The sequence below is a fragment of the Diaphorina citri genome, unplaced genomic scaffold, assembly GCF_000475195.1.
Source record: "Diaphorina citri unplaced genomic scaffold, Diaci psyllid genome assembly version 1.1 scaffold2152, whole genome shotgun sequence".
Taxonomy (NCBI): domain Eukaryota; kingdom Metazoa; phylum Arthropoda; class Insecta; order Hemiptera; family Psyllidae; genus Diaphorina; species Diaphorina citri.
The window spans coordinates 1-24,325 of record NW_007379577.1 but is presented as its reverse complement, the minus strand read 5'-3'; the positions used below and the strand labels follow the sequence as shown (position 1 = coordinate 24,325).

General features: G+C 39.5%; 3 protein-coding genes across 5 annotated transcripts; 1 reads left to right on the top strand and 2 right to left on the bottom strand.

Moving 5' to 3' along the window:
* Positions 1-13,283: 13,283 nt before the first annotated feature.
* LOC103518311 lies at positions 13,284-23,017 on the bottom strand. Of its 2 annotated transcripts, XM_026830159.1 has the most exons (6): positions 22,926-23,017; positions 22,569-22,686; positions 21,598-21,760; positions 21,117-21,238; positions 13,941-14,002; positions 13,284-13,716 (listed from the first exon to the last, which is right to left on the bottom strand). In XM_026830159.1, the coding sequence occupies exons 1-5, from the start codon at positions 22,995-22,997 to the stop codon at positions 13,986-13,988; spliced, it is 492 nt and encodes a 163-aa protein (XP_026685960.1). In that variant the 5' UTR covers positions 22,998-23,017; the 3' UTR covers positions 13,284-13,716; positions 13,941-13,985. The 2 variants fall into 2 exon arrangements, with proteins under 2 accessions (XP_026685960.1, XP_008481594.1); XM_008483372.2 differs by lacking the exon at positions 13,941-14,002 and having other exon boundaries at positions 21,084-21,238.
* Positions 13,809-19,492, bottom strand: LOC103518312 (39S ribosomal protein L47, mitochondrial-like). 2 transcript variants are annotated; one of them, XM_008483374.3, is made up of 7 exons: positions 19,326-19,492; positions 19,059-19,144; positions 18,316-18,498; positions 17,937-18,033; positions 15,404-15,521; positions 14,493-14,655; positions 13,809-14,124 (listed from the first exon to the last, which is right to left on the bottom strand). In XM_008483374.3, exons 2-7 carry the CDS (start codon positions 19,127-19,129, stop codon positions 13,986-13,988), a joined length of 771 nt encoding a protein of 256 aa, XP_008481596.1. In that variant the 5' UTR covers positions 19,130-19,144; positions 19,326-19,492; the 3' UTR covers positions 13,809-13,985. The 2 variants fall into 2 exon arrangements, with proteins under 2 accessions (XP_008481596.1, XP_008481595.1); XM_008483373.3 differs by lacking the exon at positions 19,326-19,492 and having other exon boundaries at positions 19,059-19,308.
* Positions 23,018-23,693: 676 nt separating the features above from the next.
* Positions 23,694-24,167, top strand: LOC103518313 (ras-related GTP-binding protein A-like; the record flags this gene model as incomplete). The annotated part of the gene is made up of 2 exons (XM_026830160.1): positions 23,694-23,800; positions 24,057-24,167. Coding segments are annotated over exons 1-2 (210 nt in total), but the record flags the coding sequence as incomplete, so codon positions are not given.
* Between the last annotated feature and the right edge of the window lie 158 nt (positions 24,168-24,325).

Genomic DNA, 24,325 nt, shown 5'->3' with positions numbered 1-24,325 from the left:
ACTCTTCTAATCACCAAACAACACAAAACATCATTGACTTTTATATTCGAAATCAGAAGTATCAAAACCCCCGAAAAGAATGAAAGCGAGAAGGGTTGAAAACAACAATGTCCATACATAATTAATTAACCGTAATAACCCCGTAGTTAACCTAGAGCTGGGGTGCACCCCCTCCTCAGTCTCGTTAGGATTATAGCATCAAGTACATTACATATTAACACTGATTTCAAGTGATTCCCCCCCCCTCCTTTCTTAAGAACAGTGGCGTGTGTGGGAAAAGGAAATAGAAATTTCAAAAATCTTTCACAAGTCAAGAAAAAATTTAAGGCGATGCATTATTTATTACCTCCTTACAATGTGCATTGTGGCCTTCTTCCGTGGATCAAAGCGAGAAGGGTTGAAAACAACAATGTCCATACATAATTAATTAACCGTAATAACCGTAGTTAACCTAGAGCTGGGGTGCACCCCCCTCTCAGTCTCGTTAGGATTATAGTATCAAGTACATTACATATTAACACTGATTTCAAGTGATTTCCCCCCCCCCCTTTTCTTAAGAACAGTGGCGTGTGTGCGGGAAAAGAAAATAGAAATTTCAAAAATCTTTCACAAGTCAAGAAAAAAATTTAAGGCGATGCATTATTTATTACCTCCTTACAATGTGCATTGTGGGCTCTCTAATTTAAGGCGATGCATTATTTATTACCTCCTTACACTGTGCATTGTTGACTTCTTCCGTGGATCACGCCTTAATTAAAATGCTTTTTTAAGGAGTTTGTTTATATAGAAATGTCAGGTCACTTATTTAGAACCCAAGTTCGGGATATATCAGACACGTAGGTCTTTGTCTTTCACTGACCCGTACTTTTACTTATACCTATCCCTCAAAACCAAAACTCTTCACTCTGAATTTGAGATAAATTAGTGGAGATGCCAAAACTCTTCACTCTGAATTTGAGATAAATTAGTGGAGATGCCAGAACTTATCCCCCTCCCCATTATACTGTGATGCGAACATAATTTCTTTCTTCTCCTTATCATTTTTCATCTTCATTTCGCACCCCCTCCCCCTGTGTTCGTTTCACCCCCTCCCTCTCTGTTGGAAAGCTCTTGCTACGAATTTCGGGTTCTGAAAAAAGTTTGTGATCGGGCCAGCCTAGATAGCTTAGTTGGTAGTGCGTCTGCCTTGTAAGCGCTAGGCCGCGGGTTCAATCCCAGCCAAGGGTTAGGTGGTAGAGAACGCCTCCGGCGTTAACCTCACATAGTGGTTACCTTCCACTAAATGAGTGTTTATTTATACTTTTCGGATAGGATATAGGATAGAAAGGGTCCTTTATAATAATAATAATAATAATAGTGCTTATTTATACTGCTCGCATAGGACTGAAAAGTCCCTTTACTCCAGCAGTAGGCTACTACTATTATTGTGGTCAAATTCTCAAATTATATTGAGGATAAAATTTCATACCTCGGCCATGTATCAAGTCATAGGTCTGGTATGGAATATTGAATATTATTTTTGACCTGACGTTAACTTGAACCATCAAACCTGACTTTTTTTGGTCACCCTGTACGACGTACTTAAAAACTTACATTATTTATTTCATATGAAATCTATTTCAAAATCTATTATGATAAAATTATTTTTGAAGAGGAACGAATAACTCTTCTAATCACCAAACAACACAAAACATCATTGACTTTTATATTCGAAATCAGAAGTATCAAAAACCCCTCCATACCTACCTACCTACTATACATTTTTTTTTTTTTTTTTTTTACAGAGGATTTTTTGAGGTTTGGTAACTGCTAAGGTTTTATCGTCCCGAAATCAAAGAGAGAAGAAAGACAGGATAGGAGAAAGCCAGCCGTTCGGAGAACGAACGTTATCCCTTCAGGATAAAATCTGCACCGGGTGTTAATCGAACCCGCGACCTAGCGCTTACAAAACAGACGCGCTACCCTCCAGGGTTCAATCGCACACTGCTGGCTTTTCTCGGCCCCGCCCAATGATTCCAGAGACTCAGAGATCGTGAAAACTAAAGCGAAAAGCAACAGCTACCTATGTACGAGTTACGAGTACATGATGAATGACTTATGAATGGAGATAATGATTCATGACAGCTATTGAGTGAAACCACTGACATCCTGTCTTCCTTCTCTCTTCGATTTCGGGACGATAAGACCATAGCAGTTACAGTTCCCTCTGTCAAACCTCTTAAAAAAAAAGAGGAAATTTCCCAGCCTAGCTAGGTTGGAGTGCTAGGTCGCAGGTGCCTTATAAGCGCTAGGTCGCGGGTTCGATTTTCTCCCGAGGCGAACTTTATCTTAAACAGAAACGGCTCTTTCTCGGAAAGGCTGGCTTTCTCCTATCCTGTCTTCCTTCTCTCCTCGCTTTCGGGACGATAAGACCTTCAATTATACCTACTTATCCCACTTTTGCCCACTGATTACAATACAGATCTCCTATCAAGTCTCTCTCTCTGATGCTCGAAGGCATTCTCTTCCACCTAACCGTTATATATTTCAGGTCGCCAGGCGATGGGGAGTTCAGAAAAATCGTCCGGCAATGAACTACGATAAACTGAGTCGGTCTCTGAGATATTACTATGAGAAGGGCATCATGCAGAAAGTGGCAGGTAAGTGAACAGCCAGCCTAGTGAGCTTGGAGCGTAGCGCGTCTGTCTTGTAAGCGCTAGGTCGCGGGTTCGATGGCGGGGTGGATTTAATCCTTCACTTAAGACTTTAGTTCCTTAGCAGTTCGAACGTTAGAGTGGTTTTGCACGGGTTACATCTCTATCAAGCTGGTCTTGATTCGAAAATTCACGTGTCTTTTTAATTAATTCATTTATTTTAAAATTTCACAGGTGAGCGATATGTGTACAAATTCGTATGTGATCCAGATGCTTTATTCAACATGTCCCATGGCCTCCAGGACCTTCCAACCCTGACCTGTTCAGCACCAAAGTTTTTGGGAGAATCAAAAAATTCATTGAGGTCCAATAGTTTGCTAGATGAGTGAATGGCCTTCTGTATAGGGTGTTTTCTCAGCATTTGAATGTGTCTGAAAAGAAGAAAAGGAAAAAAATGAAAATTAATATTGGGATGACAAAGGGTTATCTCTATTGTAGGTACTTGTGCAGAAGTCACATCCGTGGAATATTGCTACCAAAGAAACTGACACAAACAAGCAGAGACCCTGGTTAATATAGGGTTAGGTTAAGCGCAAGAAGGAGTTTTCACAATCAGAACAGTGATTAGTGTTATTATAGGGTTAGGTTAAATACAAAAAGGAGCTTTTCTTTTCCACGGACGTGACTTCTGCATAATTAACCTATAGGATTTTTAAAGCCAATGAACCACAAAGTGTACCCTCAAGCAAGTATCTCTTATTTCAGACAGACTGGAGGGTAGTACATCATTCTGTCTTGAAAGCACTGGGTCACAGGTTTAATTCCCACCTAGGGTGAATTTATCATGTAGGTACAGAAACAGCTAGATAATAAGGTTTATTCTCCAAACAGCTTGCTTTCTTCTATCCTGCCATTCCTGTCTCCTCCTCCTATTCAATTTTGGAATAGTAATACCTCCCTTGTTACAGATTCCTTTTTTTTAATTCTAATGAATGAACTTCTCTCTTTCTCTTTCTCGCTCTCTCTCTCTCTCTTTGGTCACAGTTTTCTCATTCGTCACGACCAAGTGTGCTGTGGTTTACCCCCCACCAGTCTCGTTATATAACGATATATAACTATTACAACGAGAACTCAAGTGTGTTAGAAATAAAGTGATAAAATCCATCCCCCTGTATTGAATTGTTGAAATGAGTGTTGCAATTTGTTCCACTGTGCATTTTCTGGTTAACACTCTTTTGTTAATCATAATCCATAATCGAAAAAGTATATAAATATGTTCAATTGAAAATCTCCAAAAGTTCAAAGTACCTAATTGAACAAAAAGAGAAAACATTAGTTTTAAGTTTCCATACCTACCTAGCTACTACACATTTTTTTTTTTTTTTTTACAGAGGGATTTTTGAGGTTTGGTAACTGCTAAGGTTTTATCGTCCCGAAATCGAAGAGAGAAGAAAGACAGGATAGCAGAAAGCCAGCCGTTCGGAGAACGAAGCTTATCCCTTCCGGATAGAATCTGCCCCGGGTGTTAATCGAACCCGCGACCTAGCGCTTACAAAACAGACGCGCTACCCTCCAGGGTTCAATCGCACACTGCTGGCTTTTCCCGGCCCCACTCAATGATTCCAGAGACTTCAGAGATCGTGAAAACTAAAGCGAAAAGCAACAGCTACCTATGTATGTACGAGTTACGAGTACCTACAGAATGAATGACTTATGAATAGATAATGATTCATGACAGCTATTGAGTGAAACCACTGATAGAGAGAGAGAGAGAGAGAGAGAGAGAGAGAGAGAGAGAGAGAGAGAGAGAGAGAGAGAGGGAAAACATGTGTACCGCCCGACCAACTCCTTTAGGCTGGCTACTCACGCTTCGACTGTCGGACAGAACCAGGTCTGTCCGTCTGCCGCGCCGTAAACTGATTGGTGGAAAAAGCTCCCGACTTCAGTCTTCAGACTGTCTGAGAGACATAGAAGTAGGAGGCTTTTTCCGCTACACACTGATACGTACCGGCGCGGCGGTCAGACAGACTTGGTTTGAAGAGACCTCGGTCTGCTTAACAGTCTGAGCGTGAATGGCCGGTCTCAGGCCAGCCATTATCAGGTAGACCTGACAGGTACGGCTAAGAAGGCCCGCCTGTCAGGTCTACCTGATAGTGAGTGGCCGGCCTTAAGTCCTAGGTACTCATAATACAATCAGATATCTATATCTATAGCATACTTAAATGAGGACATAAATTTAATAATGTAAATGACAATCATTGACCGAACGAACCGAGCTTCAAGTTTTGAACTTGATATAAAAATGATCATTTCGAAAGGACAAGTTCTTTGTCATTCTAATGAATCGAACCAAGGAACCCTTTAGCTTTGGACATTTAATTCGACCTGCCCTGGTGGTGTGGTCAAGACGTTCGTTTGACGAGGGTTCAGTCCCAGTCGAGGTGAGGCATGAAATTTAAAGTCAACAATCTGAACATTGCTTCAGAATTTGGTTTGTGACCATAGTAACAGTAGTGGGGATAAAGGGACTTTTTAGTCCTAATTGAAACAGTAAAATAGGGACTACTCTACCCACTGCTGTAGTAGCACATCACTGCTGAGGTAAAGGGACTTTTCAGTCCAATGATTTCGAGCAGTAAATAAGGACTACCCACTGCTGTAGCAGCTGCTGGAGCAAAGGGACTTTTCAGTCCAATTCAAGCAGTGTAAATAAACACTATTTACCTGTCTTACTTCATTTACACCCTATATACATAAAATAAATGACTAACCATATTTATAATTATGTTTAGTGTACATAATTTATGTACCAGTGTAAAATGTATACCAGGTCTTGAACATGACAAAAATTCATTCATTCTCAGCTCAGTTCTTCTCTCTCTCTCTCTCCCTCTCTCTTAGCTCTTCTACCTATCTCTCACTCTCTCTCTATCAATCTCTCTCTCTCTCTCAGCTCCTCTCACACACATTCTTCATGTTTTCAGCCCACACCTTTTACTCTTATTAAGTTTGTACTTTATGATGACTAGAGATAGTTTTATAGCTATAGAAGATCGGAGTGTTTGTACAAGGATTAGATTTAGATTGTGAGAATTTGAGTAACTCGTTCGACTCAGTCTTGACTCAATTCAAGTGACTTGAATCAGGTGACAATAGTAAGTATTCATAATAATAATAATAGTGCTTATTTATACTGCTCGCATAGGACTGAAAAGCCCCTTTACTCCAGCAGTAGGCTACTACCCAATAATACTAGTGCTTATTTATACTGCTCGCATAGGACTGAAAAGTCCCTTTACTCCAGCAGTAGGCTACTACTATTATTGTGGTCAAATTCTCAAATTATATTGAGGATAAATTTCCATACCTCGGCTGGGATTGAACCCACGCCCTCCTGTTTACCAGGCCAGCGCCTTGACCACTACACCACCGAGGCAGGATAGGTTGTTGTTGTTGTTGTTGTAGTTGTTGTTGTTGTTGTTGTTGTTGTTGTTGTTGTTGTTGTTGTTGTTGTTGTTGTTGTTGTTGTTGTTGTTGTTGTTATTGTTATTGTTGTTGTTTTAGCGGCTTTAGCTTTCGATGAATAGCAGAATAAAGAAAAGATATCTTTTTGTATCTGCTATACACCGGGGTGATGGTCTCTAGCTCTAGCCATGATAAATTGGCTGGCTCGTCCTGAACCGCACCCAACCATCGTGAGGACTTGTGTTTGGTCTTTAAAAGCAGAGAGTACCCTTTGTACTGCCAGCTCGCTAGGCTGGTTCGGGTTAGCTGTTCTCCTTCCCGTTTATAGTCCCACAGCCAGACGCTAGTCTACTCTCTGTTTAACGTCCCCTAGTCAGACAATAGTAAGTAGTAACTGTAGGCAGGTACATTGGGCCCACCCGATTGCACAAAACATGCTAATGTTGTCAAGGTAGGATTGACAGTTCAGTCGACATCGATCGAAGGCCGGTGGAGTGAATACACCTTTAGAATTAAGAAATACGAGTATGTATAATAAAATGGGTACGAAATACACTTCTGTTTCAGGAGTTGCCAGCTATTCCCAGTTCTCTGTAAGTAGCTACTGTAGTAACTGTAGGCAGGTACATTGGGTCCACTCGACTGCACAAAACATGCTAATGTTGTCAACGTAGTGTTGACAGTTCAGTCAACATCGATGAACGGCCGGTGGAGTGAATACACCTTTAGAATTAAGAAATACGAGAATGTATGTATAATAATGGGTACGAAATACACTTCTGTTTCAGGAGTTGCCAGCTATTCCCAGTTCTCCGTACAGGATCCTTCGTATCTTCAGAGCAGCAATAAAGATTTGACCAAGCACTATGAACGTACGTATCTCTCACCTCTTCTCTGCCAGTCTAGTTAGCTTGGGGTTTGATTCCCGCCCGTGGCAAACTTTATTCTAAACAGATAAGGTTCGTTATCGGAAAAGTTTAGCTTTCTCCTATCCCGTCTTCCTTCTCCTTTCGTCCCGAAAGTGAAGAGAGAAGGAGGACAGGATAGGAGAAAGCCAGCCGTTCCGAGAACGAACCTTATATGTTGAGGACAAAACCCCGCCACGGGTAGGAATCGAACCCAAGACCCAGCTCTCACAAGGCAGACGCGCTGCTTTCCAAGCTAACCAGGCTGGCTAGAATAGAATATATGTACCTTGTTTAATTGTTTATCCTGCCCGAATAGGACTGAAAAGTCCCTTTACCCCAGCAGTCTAAACAAGGCTACACCCTTTTTAACCCTTTAGTGACCGATTTAAACTACAGTGTACATCGGTTACCAACGGGTTAATAGACATCCGATTTTATCGTTCTCTGAAACCAAATTTCACCGATTTTTATCCCCCACAAACAGACTACTCAAAAAGATCGGACAAGCAGAACTGTTGGCCCTACGACACGCCTCCTCCAGCTACCCCTAGACGCGGATCTCTGCAGCTCTGGCAGTTCCTGGTGGCTCTTCTGGACGATCCTAACAACGCGTCGTGCATCGTGTGGACAGGGCGTGGTATGGAGTTCAAACTGGTCGAACCAGAAGAGGTAGGTGGTAAAGAGAAAAGAAGTCTTGACAATTCGAATCCAGTGAATCAAAGAGGGAAAAAAAACTCGGGGGGAAAAATGCTTCGGAGTTCCCGAATACCGATTGGATTCAAAAGATGTGCATTCGTAGATTCAAAATTAAAGAGGGAGTTCCCGAATACCGATTGGATTCAAAAGATGTGCATTCGTAGATTCAAAATTAAAGAGGCAATTCCTAAGCTGACAGTCTAAATAACTAAGTGTAGTAGTTTTATTTAGTGAACATGGTTCGATTTTCGCTTGGAACGAACTTTATCCTAAATGCTCGTAGATATTGTTCAATGCACCAATTCCATATGGTTCAGCTAAGCAACGTTGTAGGTGGTTGCTAAGCAACGTTGTAGGTGGTTGGTATCCCTCAGAGTCATAGTAGTAAACCCCTTAAAAAATACCCAAGATCTCGTTTAGAATGTGAGGTTAATGGGACTTTTCACTCCTATGCTGGCATTGCTGACATGAGAAACTATTCTATTCTAGGGTTTATTCTATTCTACTGAAACAATTCCTAAGCTGACAGTCTAAATAACTAAGTGTAGTAGTTTTATTTAGTGAACATGGTTCGATTTTCGCTTGGAACGAACTTTATCTTAAATACTTGTAGATATTGTTCAATGCACCAATTCCATATGGTTCAGCTAAGCAACGTTGTAGGTGGTTGGTATCCCTCAGAGTCATAGTAGTAAACACCTTAAAAAATACCCAAGATCTTGTTTAGAATGTGGGGTTAATGGGACTCTTCACTCCTATGCTGACATGAGAAACTATTCTATTCTAGAGTTTATTCTATTCTACTGAACACTTACTTCATCTTAGCATATTCCTTCTTGAGTAGTTTCTCTTTGAGCAGGACCAGGAATTTCTTCACTGCCAATGTTCTATTATCAATGACCGGATTGTTCTTCTGCCATTCCTTGTTCAGTTCCTTGGGTACATCATACTCTGACTTGGTGTAGACTTCTTTCAAACCTGAACACAGATAAAGGCAAAATATAAGCAAACACCTATAAATTGAGTAAGTATTAAGGAGCGCGGTAGCGCTCCGCCCCGCCAAGTCAAGAAAGTTTGACCGCGCTACTAGAGATATACTAAACTATACCTCTTAAAATAATAATGAAAATTGGTCATAGGAGCTTTATAATCTACCTGAGGATCCTTAGGAAGAGATCTCTGTATTGTATTTTTTTTTACATAAGGTAAATAAGGGAGAAACAAACATAGAAACAAGCAAAGACCATGTTAAGTACTGGAGTAAATAAAAACACTTTGTCCTTAGAAATACGAACTTACAAACCAATACATCCAAATTAGCACTTACAGCTGGATGACACATGGAAAGAAGATAGATACTTACCAAATGCATTATCAATTAGTTCAGCTGGCCTTTCTCCAGTGTGGGTGGTTTCTAGTTGGAAATATGCTACATTTCTCTCTCGTATCACATCCTCTAAGTTCTCCATACTCTCTTGAACCTAGAAAAGAAAGGATGGCATACTTAAGAGACATGTAAGGGGCAAAGGGGTATTGAAAAACATGTTGCAGTGTTGAAAAACTTATATTTATTATTTAAAAAAAAAGTAAGTACATAATTGGGGGGCACGGTTACACTCTGAATTTGAGATAAATTAGTGGAGATGCCAAAACTCTTCACTCTGAATTTGAGATAAATTAGTGGAGATGCCAAAACTCTTCAACGTATATGTACAAATCTAAATCATATCAAATCATAATACAAAATAAAAAAAAACACCAAACCAGAATTCCGACGAACGAATAGGGGAAAGATGGTAGCGTTAGGGGGGGGGATAGAAAAAATGGGGCATGTACCTACAATAGCCATATTTAGGTAGGTACCTAGGACAAGAGAGAGCATACCTGCTCATTGCTGACCAAAATACGAAAAAAAAACTCCACTTTTTTAAACATCCCCCATTCCAGCCGCCTCCCCTCTACTAACACGTATGTACAAATCTAAATCATATCAAATCATAATACAAAATAAAAAAAAACACCAAACCAGAATTCCGACGAACGAATAGGGGAAGGATGGTAGCGTTAGGGGGGCGTAGAAAAAATGGGGCATGTACCTACAATAGCCATATTTAGGTACCTAGGACAAGAGTCATACCTGCTCATTGCTGACCAAAATACGAAAAAAAACTCCACTTTTTTAAACATCCCCCATTCCAACCTCCTCCCCTTTAGGTTATGAATTAATAATTATTGAAAATTGAAAACTAACTTTTTTTTTTCAAAACATTTTTTCGCCCAACTTTTGTTTCAAAGAGGTAGAAAAATGCAAAATCCCCCCCTCCTTCGTCCCTTATGTTTTGTAACAGCACATTTTTCCCCCCCAGAGGTATGATAGAGGGAAATGTACCTGCTAATATAAGGTTTTAGCGCCCCGAAAACGAAGAGAGGATAAAAAAGCCAACTGTTCTGAGAACGGCTGATTTTATCCTAAACAGATAGGATAAAATCCGCTCCGAATTCGTTTAGAGTTCGTTCTCTCTTCGCTTTCGCGAAGATAAGACTTGCTGGTCCTCAAAACTTACATAAAACCTAACAGGGGAACAGGGCCGGATTACCCATAAGGCAGAATGGCAGACTGCCACGGGCCCCGCGCTTTTGGGGGCCCCGCGCTTTGAAGACTTACACTAGATATTATGGGTTTTTTCTATATAAAAAAAACTCGAAATCCGTAGATAATGATTGATACAAATGAATTAGGTAGGTATAGAAGTGTTTTCTAGTAGGGAGGGGGGTAGGTCCTGGGGGCCCCGCGCCTTTGAAACTGCCCCGGGCCCCGCGGGGGGCTAATCCGGCCCTGCAGGGGAACCACCTAAAAGCTAAAAGTTTTTTATATAAATACATATGTATTTATAATAAATAAAATACAGGATTGTAATGGAGCCTCCCTAGGGACAAGTGTTGAGCCTGTTTATATTTTAATTTTAAAGATCCAGGAGGGATGATTTAAGGAGGAAAAGGGGTAAAAATAACACAAGTACTTATAGGTAGTAAGTAGTTTGTTGTTGTTGTTGTTGTTGTTGTTGTTGTTGTTGTTGTTGTTGTTGTTTTAGCGGCTTTAGCTTTCGCTGAATAGCAGATTAAAGAAAAGATATATCTAAGAAGGGTTTAAAGACTTTAAAGACGAAAATTAACAAGTAAAAGTAAAACAGCTCTAAAGTTTTTGATTTCCATTGATAAAATATTGGAAGAAGTTTACAAACTAGGAATGGATAGCTCATCCTCATCCCTAAAGATTTGGCTCAAAATCGAAGTCCCCCGGCTGGCTTTCTCCTATCTTGTCTTTCTTTTCTCTTCGCTTTCGGGACGATAAGACCTTGACGTCCTTGACAATTACAGTTCCATCTATCAAATCTCGCTAAAGAAAAGTTATGGTCTGGCTAGGGGACGTTAAACAGAGAGAAGACTAGCGTCTGGCTGTGGGACTATAAACAGGGAGGAGAACAGCTAACCCTAACCAGCCTAGCAAGCTGGCAGTTCCTCAAAGGGTTCTTAGACTAGCGTCTGGCTGTGGGACTATAAACAGGGAGGAGAACAGCTAACCCTAACCAGCCTAGCTAGCTGGCGGTTTCAAAGGGTTCTCTCTGCTTTTAAAGAATAAGCACAAGTCCTCACGATGGTTGACTGCGGTTCAGGACGAGCCAAACATGGCTAGAGACCATCACCCTGGTGTATGGCAGATACAAAAGGATGTCTTTTCTTTACTCTGCCAACACCATTCGGCGAAAGCTAAAGCCGCTACAACAACAACAACAAAGAAAAGTTATTTTGTTGCTTCCTCTGTCTACCAGGTAGCGCTGTGGTGAAGGCGACGGGGTTCTGTGACGTCATGGCCATGTCAAGTGGCCCCTACACGGAGTGTCCGTCCTATCCTGTCTTCTTTCTCTCTTCGATTTCGGGACGATAAGACCATAGCAGTTACAGTTCCCTCTGTCAAACCTCTTTAAAAAAAAGTCCTGATTTTGAAGGACGCGTTTTAAAAAGGACATGTGGCAACACTCTCAAGTCACGTGATGCGATGACATAAAAATACATTACAAAATATTTTTGCAGCTGTGCTTTAAAGCCGCTACAACAACAACAAAGAAAAGTTATTTTGTTGCTTCCTTCGTCTACCAGGTAGCGCTGTGGTGAAGGCGGCGGGGTTCTGTGACGTCATGGCCATGTCAAGTGGCCCCTACACGGAGTGTCCTCAGGCCATGTCGGCCACAGAGATCCTCAACATCTCCAAGGTGTCCTACACACGGTCCGTTCACATCGCGGCCCCTGGGGAGAATTACTACAAGGGGCCGGGGGGCGGAGGCGAGTATTTCTGTCAGCATGGCCACCCTGGGGCTGGGGCCCTGTTGGGGCAAGACTCCAATGAGTCAACTTCGTCCACGTTCCAGTATTTGTCGTTCCGGAGTTGTGTTTGTTGAAACGGGCCCTCAACCTAAAAGCCCGTTCACACTTGTCGTTCGGAAAAAAATCATGTCGTGTGTAGTGGGAACACTCTCAATTTATTGAGACTTATTTTCAAAGAGAAACTATAACAAACAGAGTCCTTGTCCCACTCTCATTTAAATTACATTGCCTACAGGACATTCGGAAAAAAATCGGATGAAACTCACGACAAGTGTGTACATCACTGTATAATGTGGACGTTGTTTAACATCCGGGATTCCCAGTATTTCCAGGTCGAGAGCTAGTGCTCATTAGTGAAAGGGTGTTCTTTATTTAGCTAAAATATTCTGACTCATGCTGATATTGCTGACACAAACTAAACAATCGACACAATCTGGTTTTGTTTTGGATATTTTTGGAAAATTCAGAATTAAAACAGATCAAGAACTAATCTTTAGTCAGAGGTTTGCCCAATGAGTCAACTTCGTCCACGTTCCAGTATTTGTCGTTCCGGAGTTGTGTTTGTTGAAACGGGCCCTCGATCTAAAAGCCCGTTCATACTTGTCGTTCGGAAAAAAATCGTGTCGTGTGTAGTGGGAACACTCTCATTTATTGAGACTTATTTTCAAAGGGAAACTATAACAATCAGAGTCCTTGTCCCACTCTCATTTAAATTACATTGCCTACAGGACATTCGGAAAAAAAATCGGATGAAACTCACGACAAGTGTGTACATCACTGTATAATGTGGACGTTGTTTAACATCCGGGATTCCCAGTATTTCCAGGTTGAGAGCTAGTGCTCTTTAGTGAAAGGGTGTTCTTTATTTAGCTAAAATATTCTGACTCATGCTGATATTGCTGACACAAACTAAAAAATCGACACAATCTGGTTTTGTTTTGGATATTTTTGGACAATTCAGAACTAAAACAGATCAAGAACTAATCTTTAGTCAGAGGTTTGTTCAAAAGACCTGATTTGGAAGTTAACAACAATCATCACTCTTGGGGAAAAAAGTGGTTATCTAGTCCTCAAAAATCTTCTAGTCCTCTCAATATTTCACTTTCAATTTACTGATCTGATTAATTTATACTATCAATATTATCTGTGTTGTAGACTTTGTTGAACATAAATATAAATAAAAACATTAGACGAAAAATACAATATTAAAAAAAAAAATCTCTGTCTATATTTTCTTTAACAAGTTTTTCTCCTAATGATAATACACCTGTTGGGATTCGAACCCAGTTCCTCCAGATTGAGAGTCTTAACCACTAAGCCACAGAGGTGGGCTGGAGTACTAAAAGGGCCTTTTTATTTACTTGCAAATGACTTTAGGGCAGGAGAAAAGAGTAGCAATCTAGCAATGTTTAAAGAGTGAGTGAGTAGATTCTAACTCCCTACAGATACAGGGAGATGGGATCCGACTCGTTGAGTCTTCTTCTTCCCAGCCTTTTCCCATTTAAAAAATTCGGCGTTTCCCTTAAGTCCCTTCCAGGTAGCCCTATTGCGGTACGCAATTTGCGTATCTCATGTCCTAATAAATCTGACTCATTGAGTAATACTTTAGAACTCACTCTTTTTACACATATCTAGTACAGAAAACACTCTTCCCGATTTTGAAAATTTGGACCGATTGCAATACTTTCATTACTAGTATAGCTCCGCTATACTGTAGTAATAGAAAGTAAAAATTCGGCGTTTCCCTTAAGTCCCTTCCAGGTAGCCCTATTGTGGTACGCAATTTGCGTATCTCATGTCCTAATAAATCTGACTCATTGAGTAATACTTTAGAACTCACTCTTTTTACACACATCTAGTACAGAACACACTCAGGGTGCCCAATTCAGTACATGGGTACTTAGGGTGCCCAATTGCCTCTAGCTTTATCACTCTGCCGCACTTCCTCAACATCAACATCTGGATATTTCTCCTGGACTGCCTCAACATCCACGTCCTTGTATGTAGCGAATATCTGGGCCACCTCCTTCTCCTCGTTCCTGGAACGAAAAAAAATGTAGTCACTAGAATGCGTCTGATAGCATAATGAAACTTCAATTCCTAAGCTGACAGTCTAAATAACTAAGTGTAGTAGTTTTATTTAGTGAACATGGTTCGATTTTCGCTTGGAACGAACTTTATCCTAAATGCTCGTAGATATTGTTCAATGCACCAATTCCATATGGTTCAGCTAAGCAACGTTGTAGGTGGTTGGTATCCCTCAGAGTCATAGTAGTAAACCCCTTAAAAAATACCCAAGATCTCGTTTAGAATGTGAGGTTAATGGGACTTTTCACTCCTATGCTGGCATTGCTGACATGAGAAACTATTCTATTCTAGGGTTTATTCTATTCTACTGAAAACTTACTTCATTTTGGCATATTCCTTCTTGAGTAGTTTCTCTTTGAGCAGGACCAGGAATTTCTTCACTGCCAATGTTCTATTATCAATGACCGGATTGTTCTTCTGCCATTCCTTGTTCAGTTCCTTGGGTACATCATACTCTGACTTGGTGTAGACTTCTTTCAAACCTGAACACATAATTATAAAGGCAAAATATAAGCAAACACCTATAAATTGAGTGAGTATACTAAACTATACCTCTTAAAATAATAATGAAAATTGGTCATAGGAGCTTTATAATCTACCTTAGGTTCCTTAGATCTCTGTATGGTATTTTTTACTTTCCTTATCCTATAGGAAGGAAAGTAATGTAATCAGGTCAATTTGTCGATGGTCAGTTTTTAGTGCCAAAACACGTTTTGAGGTCCCTAGAGCCTAAATCCAAAGTTTCAGCCATTGGTCCGTGTGTGTGTCTGTCTGTCTGTATGTAAACAAAATATCTCGAAAACGGAAAGAGCTTAAGACTTGAAATTTGGTATGTAGTCCACAAAAGTGACAAGGATGTAACTCAAAAATTTTGGTTACCATAGGTGCTGCGGTTGGCGGTATTTTGGCCGATTTTTCGCGGTTTTCGACCACTTTTGGCGGTTTTCAGCTATACTGACTAAACGGTTAGAGATATTGTAAAAGTAACAATAGAAAAACACCCAAATAAACATAATTTAATAGGATAAGGAAAGTCATGTGATGTTCACACCAGATTTTTTTTTACATATAGGTGACTAAGGGGGAAACAAACATACAAACAAGCAAAGACCATGTTAAGTACTGGAGTAAATAAAAACACTTTGTCCTTCAAAATACAAACTTACAAACCAATACATCCAAATTAGGACTTACTGCTGGATGACACATGGAAAGACGATAGCTACTTACCAAATGCATTGTCAATTAGTTCAGCTGGCCTTTCTCCAGTGTGAGTGGTTTCTAGTTGGAAATATGCTACATTTCTCTCTCGTATCACATCCTCTAAGTTCTCCATACTCTCTTGAACCTGGAAAAGAAAGGATGGCATACTTAAGAGACATGTAAGGAGCAAAGGGGTATTGAAAACATGTTGCAGGGTAGAAAAACTTATATTTATTATTTTAAAAAAGTAAGTTCATAATTACCTTGTCAATTCTTTCAGGATTGGGGAAAACAATGAACTTTTCTTTGCACTCATGTTCCATTGTTTTCAACATGTTCTGTTCTTTCAAGAGAACATACCTGTAAGATGAAACAGAACATTTAATAAAATTAGGAACATTTAATAAATTTGGATCAATAAAATTAGGAAAAAAGTTCTAATGCAACACCATTAGTAGAGCTAAATCCCTGGAGTGGTCGGGTATTTCATATAAAAGTTAGTTATGTGATTTAATAAATCAACCAACCAAAAAATTGATGTAAAATTTCAAAAAAATCTAAAAACATGATGTAAACAAGATGGCGCCAACATGGGTTGCGTTATGGGGATCAGGATTCGATGCGAAATCTCCCTATTATTTAGAACCCAAGTTCGGGATATATCAGACACGTACCTAGGTCTTTGTCTTTCACTGACCCGTACTTTTACTTACCTATCTCTCAACTCTACAGTCTACACCACTGAAATCCCCCTCCCCATTATACTGTGATGCGAACATAATTTCTTTCTTCTCCTTATCATTTTTCATCTTCATTTCGCACCCCCTCCCCCTGTGTTCGTTTCACCCCCTCCCTCTCTGTTGGAAAGCTCTTGCTACAAATTTCGGGTTCTGAAAAAAGAAAAAGTATTATGTGATCTGAAAAAAGTATGTGATCGGTCTACCTCAGTACTTTTTTCCTCTTGGTGATTTGTAAAGCGCTCGCCTGGTAAACTGGAGGACGCGGGTTCAATCCCAGCCAAGGGTTAGGTGGTAGATAACGCATCCGGCGTTAACCTCACCTAGTGGTTACCTTTCACCCGAAAGTTCATTTTATGCATCAAGTCATAGGTATGGAATAGTGAATATTATTTGACCTGACGTTAACTTGAACCATCAAACCTGACTTTTTTTTGGTCACCCTGTACGACGTACTTAAAAACTTACATTATTTATTTCATATGAATTCTATTTCAAAATCTATTATGATAAAATTAGACTTTTCCCTAACTGCCCTACCTACCTCCCTCTCTCTCTCTCTCTGACTCGCTCTCTCTCTCTTTCTCTTTCTCGCTCTCTCTCTCTCTCTTTGGTCACAGTTTTCTCATTCGTCACGACCAAGTGTGCTGTGGTTTACCCCCCCACCAGTCTCGTTATATAACGATATATAACTATTATAACGAGAACTCAAGTGTGTTAGAAATAAAGTGATAAAATCCATCCCCTTGTATTGAATTGTCGAAATGAGTGTTGCAATTTGTTCCACTGTGCATTTTCTGGTTAACACTCTTTTGTTAATCATAATAAATTCATAATCGAAAAAGTAGGTATAGTATGTTCAATTGAAAATCTCTAAAAGTTCAAAGGGTAGTTAACTAATCTTTCTCCTATCCTGTCTTCCTTCTCTCTTCGATTTCGGGACGATAAGACCATAGCAATTACAGTTCCCTCTGTCAAACCTCTTAAAATTAAAGAGGAAATTTCCCAGCCTAGCTAGGTTGGAGTGCTAGGTCGCAGGTGCCTTATAAGCGCTAGGTTGTGGGTTCGATATTCGCCCGAGGCGAACTTTATCTTAAACAGAAACGGCTCTTTCTCGGAAAGGCTGGCTTTCTCCTACCCTGCAGTCTTCCTTCTCTCTTCGCTTTCGGGGCGATAAGACCTTCAATTATACAGTTCCCTCTATCAAATCTCTCTCTCTGATGCTTTAAGGCATTCTCTTCCACCTAACCGTTGTATATTTCAGGTCGCCAGGAGATGGGGAGTTCAGAAAAATCGTCCGGCAATGAATTACGATAAACTGAGTCGGTCTCTGAGATATTACTATGAGAAGGGCATAATGCAGAAAGTGGCAGGTAAGTGAACAGCCAGCCTAGTTAGCTTAGAAGCGCTAGGTCGCGGGTTCGATTTCCACCGGGGGCGAATTTCATCCTAAACAGATGAGGTTCGATATCGGAATGGCTGATTTTTCCCTATTCTGTCTTTTTTCCTCTCTTCGCTTCCGGAACGATAAAGGTTTGTCCAAACATAGTCCGACCAGGAGAAACTATGTTATCGAGGCAGTGTGGATGGTCCAGTCGATATCAATCGACAGCCGGTCGACTATCCATTTATCTTTTTAGTTAAATTATTCATTTTACAAGTTATATATATATTTGATTCATTGATTTCTATTTCCATATTCACAGGTGAGCGATATGTGTACAAATTCGTATGTGATCCAGATGCTTTATTCAACATGTCCCATGGTTTGCAGGGTAGAAAAACTTATATTTATTATTTTAAAAAAGTAAGTTCATAATTACCTTGTCAATTCTTTCAGGATTGGGGAAAACAATGAACTTTTCTTTGCACTCATGTTCCATTGTTTTCAACATGTTCTGTTCTTTCAAGAGAACATACCTGTAAGATGAAACAGAACATTTAATAAAATTAGGAACATTTAATAAATTAGGATCAATAAAATTAGGAAAAAAGTTCTAATGCATCACCATTAGTAGAGCTAAATCCCCGGAGTGGTCGGGCATTTCATATAAAAGTTAGTTATGTGATTTAATAAATCAACCAACCAAAAAATTGATGTAAAAATTTCAAATAGCAGCAGGGTAACATTTGAAACAATAAGAAGTGATTATAAAGAAAATCTACCTACAACTCTTACCAAGAAAGATAGAAGATACTAACCATAGTTTGTGTAAATCTGAACTGGATTTCACTCGTAGTTCCTCTTTCCTCCAGGACCTTCCAACCCTGACCTGTTCAGCACCAAAGTTTTTGGGAGAATCAAAAAATTCATTGAGGTCCAATAGTTTGCTAGATGTGTGAATGGCCTTCTGTATAGGGTGTTTTCTCAGCATTTGAATGTGTCTGAAAAGAAGAAAAGGGAAAAAATGAAAATTAATATTGGGATGAGAAAAAGTTGCTTCATTCTCAGGGTTATCTCTATTGTAGGTACTTGTGCAGAAGTCACGTCCGTGGAATATTGCTACCAAAGGAACTGGCACAAAGAGCAGAGACCCTGGTTATTATAGGGTTAGGTTAAATGCAAGAAGGAGTTTTCACAATCAGAAAAGTGATTAGTGTTATTATAGGGTTAGGTTAAATACAAAAAGGAGCTTTTCTTTTCCACGGACGTGACTTCTGCATAATTACCCTATAGGATTTTTAAAGCCAATGAACCACAAAGAGTACCCTCAAGCAAGTATCTCTTATTTCAGACAGACTGGAGGGTAATACATCATTCCGTCTTGAAAGCACTGGGTCACAGGTTTAATTCCCACCTAGGGTGAATTTATCATGTAGGTACAGAAACATCTAGATAAGGTTTATTCTCCAACTATCCTGTCTCCTCCTTCTATTCAATTTTGGTATAGTAAGACCTCCCTTGTTACAGATCCCTTTTTTTTAATTCTAATGAATGGACATACCTTTGACATAGGGATAAGGAAGAGGGCAAACTCATCTTGGCCAAGTTATGACAGAGGCTAACGGTAAGCATGGTTTATAACTTTGCCTGCAAGGGATTCACTAGGGGGTTTGATCTTCTGATAATGAACCTGATACGGAGCTACCACATTTTCCAGAGGATAAATAGGATGCTCTGGTATTAATTAATTAGGGAGATCATAAATTGATTAATTTAAAAATATAAAAATAAGAATAGGTAACTTGCTACTTGCTTTTTATAACTTTGCCTGCAAGGGATTCACTAGGGGGTTTGATCTTCTGATAATGAACCTGATACGGAGCTACCACATTTTCCAGAGGATGAATAGGATGCTCTGGTATTAATTAATTAGTGAGATCATAAATTGATTAATTTAAAAATAAGAAAGGTAACTTGCTTCCTTGCTTGAATGAAAATTTGAAAGAGAAATTAAAAAATTAAAATACCTAATCGAACCCAGTTCCTCCAGATTGAGAGTCGGTGCTGCTCTTAACCACTAAGCCACAGAGGTGGGCTGGAATACTAAAAGGGCCTTTTGATTTACTTACAAATGACTTTAGGGCAGGAGAAAAGAGTAGCAATGTTTAAAGAGTGAGTGAGTAGATTCTAACTCCCTACAGATACAGGGAGATGGGATCCGACTCATTGAGTCTTCTTTTTCTTCTTCTTCCTAGCCTTTTCCTATTTAAAAAAATCTGGTGTGAACATCACACGACTTTCTATTACATTAAGTCGGACAGTTCTAAAAGTTTTTCGATTCCGCGTGAAAAATCACATGGGATCAACTAAGTGCTAAAAGTAGCACCATTCGATTCCGCGTGAAAAATCACATGGGATTAACTATTCACTTTGCTTATTTGGTAACGGTTCACGAATAAAAGGGAAATTTGTCGACACAGGGAAGTATCGAACCCGCAACTTCTCAACTTATTTGGTAACGGTTCACAAATAAAAGGGAAATTTGTTGACACAGGGGAGTATCGAACCAATGAGTCAACTTCGTCCACGTTCCAGTATTTGTCGTTCCGGAGTTGTGTTTGTTGAAACGGGCCCTCGATCTAAAAGCCCGTTCACACTTGTCGTTCGGAAAAAAATCGTGTCGTGTGTAGAGGGAACACCCTGATTTAAATTACATTGCCTACAGGACATTGGACGCGTAGACGCGCGACTTTGAGTAGCGCGTAGCGCAAAAACAAACCTATGAAAATGATATAGAGTCTATAGAGGGTCTCTATCATTTTCATAGGTTTGGTTTGCAGTCGACTACACGCTACTCAAATTTGCGCGTCTGCGCATGCAGTGTAAGACCAGCCTAAAGCAGACCGAGCATTTTCTTTGATAAGAGGTTTGTTCAAAAGACCCGATTTGGAGTTAACAACAATCATCACTTCATCACTCTTGGGGGAAAAAAAAAAACAAATGTAGTGCGGTGGTTATCTAGTCCGAAAAACTCTTCTAGTCCTCTCAATATTTCACTTTCAATTTACTGATCTCATTATTTTTTATTATCAATATTATCTGTGTTGTAGACTTTGTTGAACATAAATATAAATAAAAACATTAGACGAAAAATACAATATTAAAAAAAAAAATCTCTGTCTATATTTTCTTTAACAAGTTTTTCTCCTAATGATAATACACCTGTTGGGATTCGAACCCAGTTCCTCCAGATTGAGAGTCTTAACCACTAAGCCACAGAGGTGGGCTGGAGTACTAAAAGGGCCTTTTTATTTACTTGCAAATGACTTTAGGGCAGGAGAAAAGAGTAGCAATCTAGCAATGTTTAAAGAGTGAGTGAGTAGATTCTAACTCCCTACAGATACAGGGAGATGGGATCCGACTCGTTGAGTCTTCTTCTTCCCAGCCTTTTCCCATTTAAAAAATTCGGCGTTTCCCTTAAGTCCCTTCCAGGTAGCCCTATTGCGGTACGCAATTTGCGTATCTCATGTCCTAATAAATCTGACTCATTGAGTAATACTTTAGAACTCACTCTTTTTACACATATCTAGTACAGAAAACACTCAGGGTGCCCAATTGCCTCTAGCTTTATCACTCTGCCGCACTTCCTCAACATCAACATCTGGATATTTCTCCTGGACTGCCTCAACATCCACGTCCTTGTATGTAGCGAATATCTGGGCCACCTCCTTCTCCTCGTTCCTGGAACGGAAAAAAATGTAGTCACTAGAATGCGTCTGATAGCATAATGAAACTTCAATTCCTAAGCTGACAGTCTAAATAACTAAGTGTAGTAGTTTTATTTAGTGAACATGGTTCGATTTTCGCTTGGAACGAACTTTATCTTAAATACTTGTAGATATTGTTCAATGCACCAATTCCATATGGTTCAGCTAAGCAACGTTGTAGGTGGTTGGTATCCCTCAGAGTCATAGTAGTAAACACCTTAAAAAATACCCAAGATCTTGTTTAGAATGTGGGGTTAATGGGACTCTTCACTCCTATGCTGACATGAGAAACTATTCTATTCTAGAGTTTATTCTATTCTACTGAACACTTACTTCATCTTAGCATATTCCTTCTTGAGTAGTTTCTCTTTGAGCAGGACCAGGAATTTCTTCACTGCCAATGTTCTATTATCAATGACCGGATTGTTCTTCTGCCATTCCTTGTTCAGTTCCTTGGGTACATCATACTCTGACTTGGTGTAGACTTCTTTCAAACCTGAACACAGATAAAGGCAAAATATAAGCAAACACCTATAAATTGAGTAAGTATTAAGGAGCGCGGTAGCGCTCCGCCCCGCCAAGTCAAGAAAGTTTGACCGCGCTACTAGAGATATACTAAACTATACCTCTTAAAATAATAATGAAAATTGGTCATAGGAGCTTTATAATCTACCTTAGGTTCCTTAGATCTCTGTATGGTATTTTTTACTTTCCTTATCCTATAGGAAGGAAAGTAATGTAATCAGGTCAATTTGTCGATGGTCAGTTTTTAGTGCCAAAACACGTTTTGAGGTCCCTAGAGCCTAAATCCAAAGTTTCAGCCATTGGTCCGTGTGTGTGTCTGTCTGTCTGTATGTAAACAAAATATCTCGAAAACGGAAAGAGCTTAAGACTTGAAATTTGGTATGTAGTCCACAAAAGTGACAAGGATGTAACTCAAAAATTTTGGTTACCATAGGTGCTGCGGTTGGCGGTATTTTGGCCGATTTTTCGCGGTTTTCGACCACTTTTGGCGGTTTTCAGCTATACTGACTAAACGGTTAGAGATATTGTAAAAGTAACAATAGAAAAACACCCAAATAAACATAATTTAATAGGATAAGGAAAGTCATGTGATGTTCACACCAGATTTTTTTTTACATATAGGTGACTAAGGGGGAAACAAACATACAAACAAGCAAAGACCATGTTAAGTACTGGAGTAAATAAAAACACTTTGTCCTTCAAAATACAAACTTACAAACCAATACATCCAAATTAGGACTTACTGCTGGATGACACATGGAAAGACGATAGCTACTTACCAAATGCATTGTCAATTAGTTCAGCTGGCCTTTCTCCAGTGTGAGTGGTTTCTAGTTGGAAATATGCTACATTTCTCTCTCGTATCACATCCTCTAAGTTCTCCATACTCTCTTGAACCTGGAAAAGAAAGGATGGCATACTTAAGAGACATGTAAGGAACAAAGGGGTATTGAAAAACATGTTGCAGTGTTTTTCTCTCTCGTATCACATCCTCTAAGTTCTCCATACTCTCTTGAACCTGGAAAAGAAAGGATGGCATACTTAAGAGACATGTAAGGAGCAAAGGGGTATTGAAAACATGTTGCAGGGTAGAAAAACTTATATTTATTATTTTAAAAAAGTAAGTTCATAATTACCTTGTCAATTCTTTCAGGATTGGGGAAAACAATGAACTTTTCTTTGCACTCATGTTCCATTGTTTTCAACATGTTCTGTTCTTTCAAGAGAACATACCTGTAAGATGAAACAGAACATTTAATAAAATTAGGAACATTTAATAAATTAGGATCAATAAAATTAGGAAAAAAGTTCTAATGCATCACCATTAGTAGAGCTAAATCCCCGGAGTGGTCGGGTATTTCATATAAAAGTTAGTTATGTGATTTAATAAATCAACAAACCAAAAAATTGATGTAAAAATTTCAAATCTTTTTTGTTTTTTTTTTTTTTTTTTTTCATATAGGTAAATAAGGGGGAAACAGACATACAAACAAGCAAAGACCATGTCAAGTACTGGAGTAAATAAAAACACTTTGTCCTTAGAAATACGAACTTACAAACCAACACATCCAAATTAGCACTTACAGCTGGATGACACATGGAAAGAAGATAGATTACCTTGTATAGGTTCCCTATACTTGCCTCGGTGGTGTAGTGGTCAAGACGCTCACCTGGTAAACAGGAGGGCGTGGGTGGTTCAATCCCAACCGAGGTGTGGAATTTTATTCTTAATAGGTAGAAGTTGAGAATTTGCCCTCAAAAATAGTAATATCCTTAATAATAGTACTGCTGAGGTAAAGGGACTTTTCAGTTCTATGCAAGCAGTATAAATAAGCACTATTTTATACGAATTGGTAATAGAAAGTAACAAAATCTCACTCCAAATACATATGTTCACAGACAAGAGGCATTCATGGAGAATTACTTCACTAGTCAACGTGACAACATCTTCCGTAACGTTGCTGTACTGATCTATGTGTTTGATGTTGAGAGTCGAGAACTGGATAGGGATCTACATTACTATCAGTCCTGTTTGGAAGCTATGCTGCACAATTCTAAGGGACTTTTCAGTTCTATGCAAGCAGTATAAATAAGCACTATTTTATACGAATTGGTAATAGAAAGTAACAAAATCTCACTCCAAACGTGTTCACAGACAAGAGGCATTCATGGAGAACTACTTCACTAGTCAACGTGACAACATCTTCCGTAACGTGGCTGTACTCATCTATGTGTTTGATGTTGAGAGTAGAGAGTTGGATAGGGATCTACATTACTATCAGTCCTGTTTGGAAGCTATGCTGCACAATTCTCCTGACTCCAAGGTGTTTTGTCTGATTCACAAGATCGATCTGGTTCATGAGAATCAACGAGATGTGGTGAGTATAAAAACCGACCTTGTGTACGCTGTGGGACTATAAACAGGGAGGAGAACAGCTAACCCTAACCAGCCCGGCTAGCTGGCAGTTCTTCAAAGGGTTCTCTCTGCTTTAAAAGAAAAAGCACGAGTCCACACGATGCCAATTAACATGGCTAG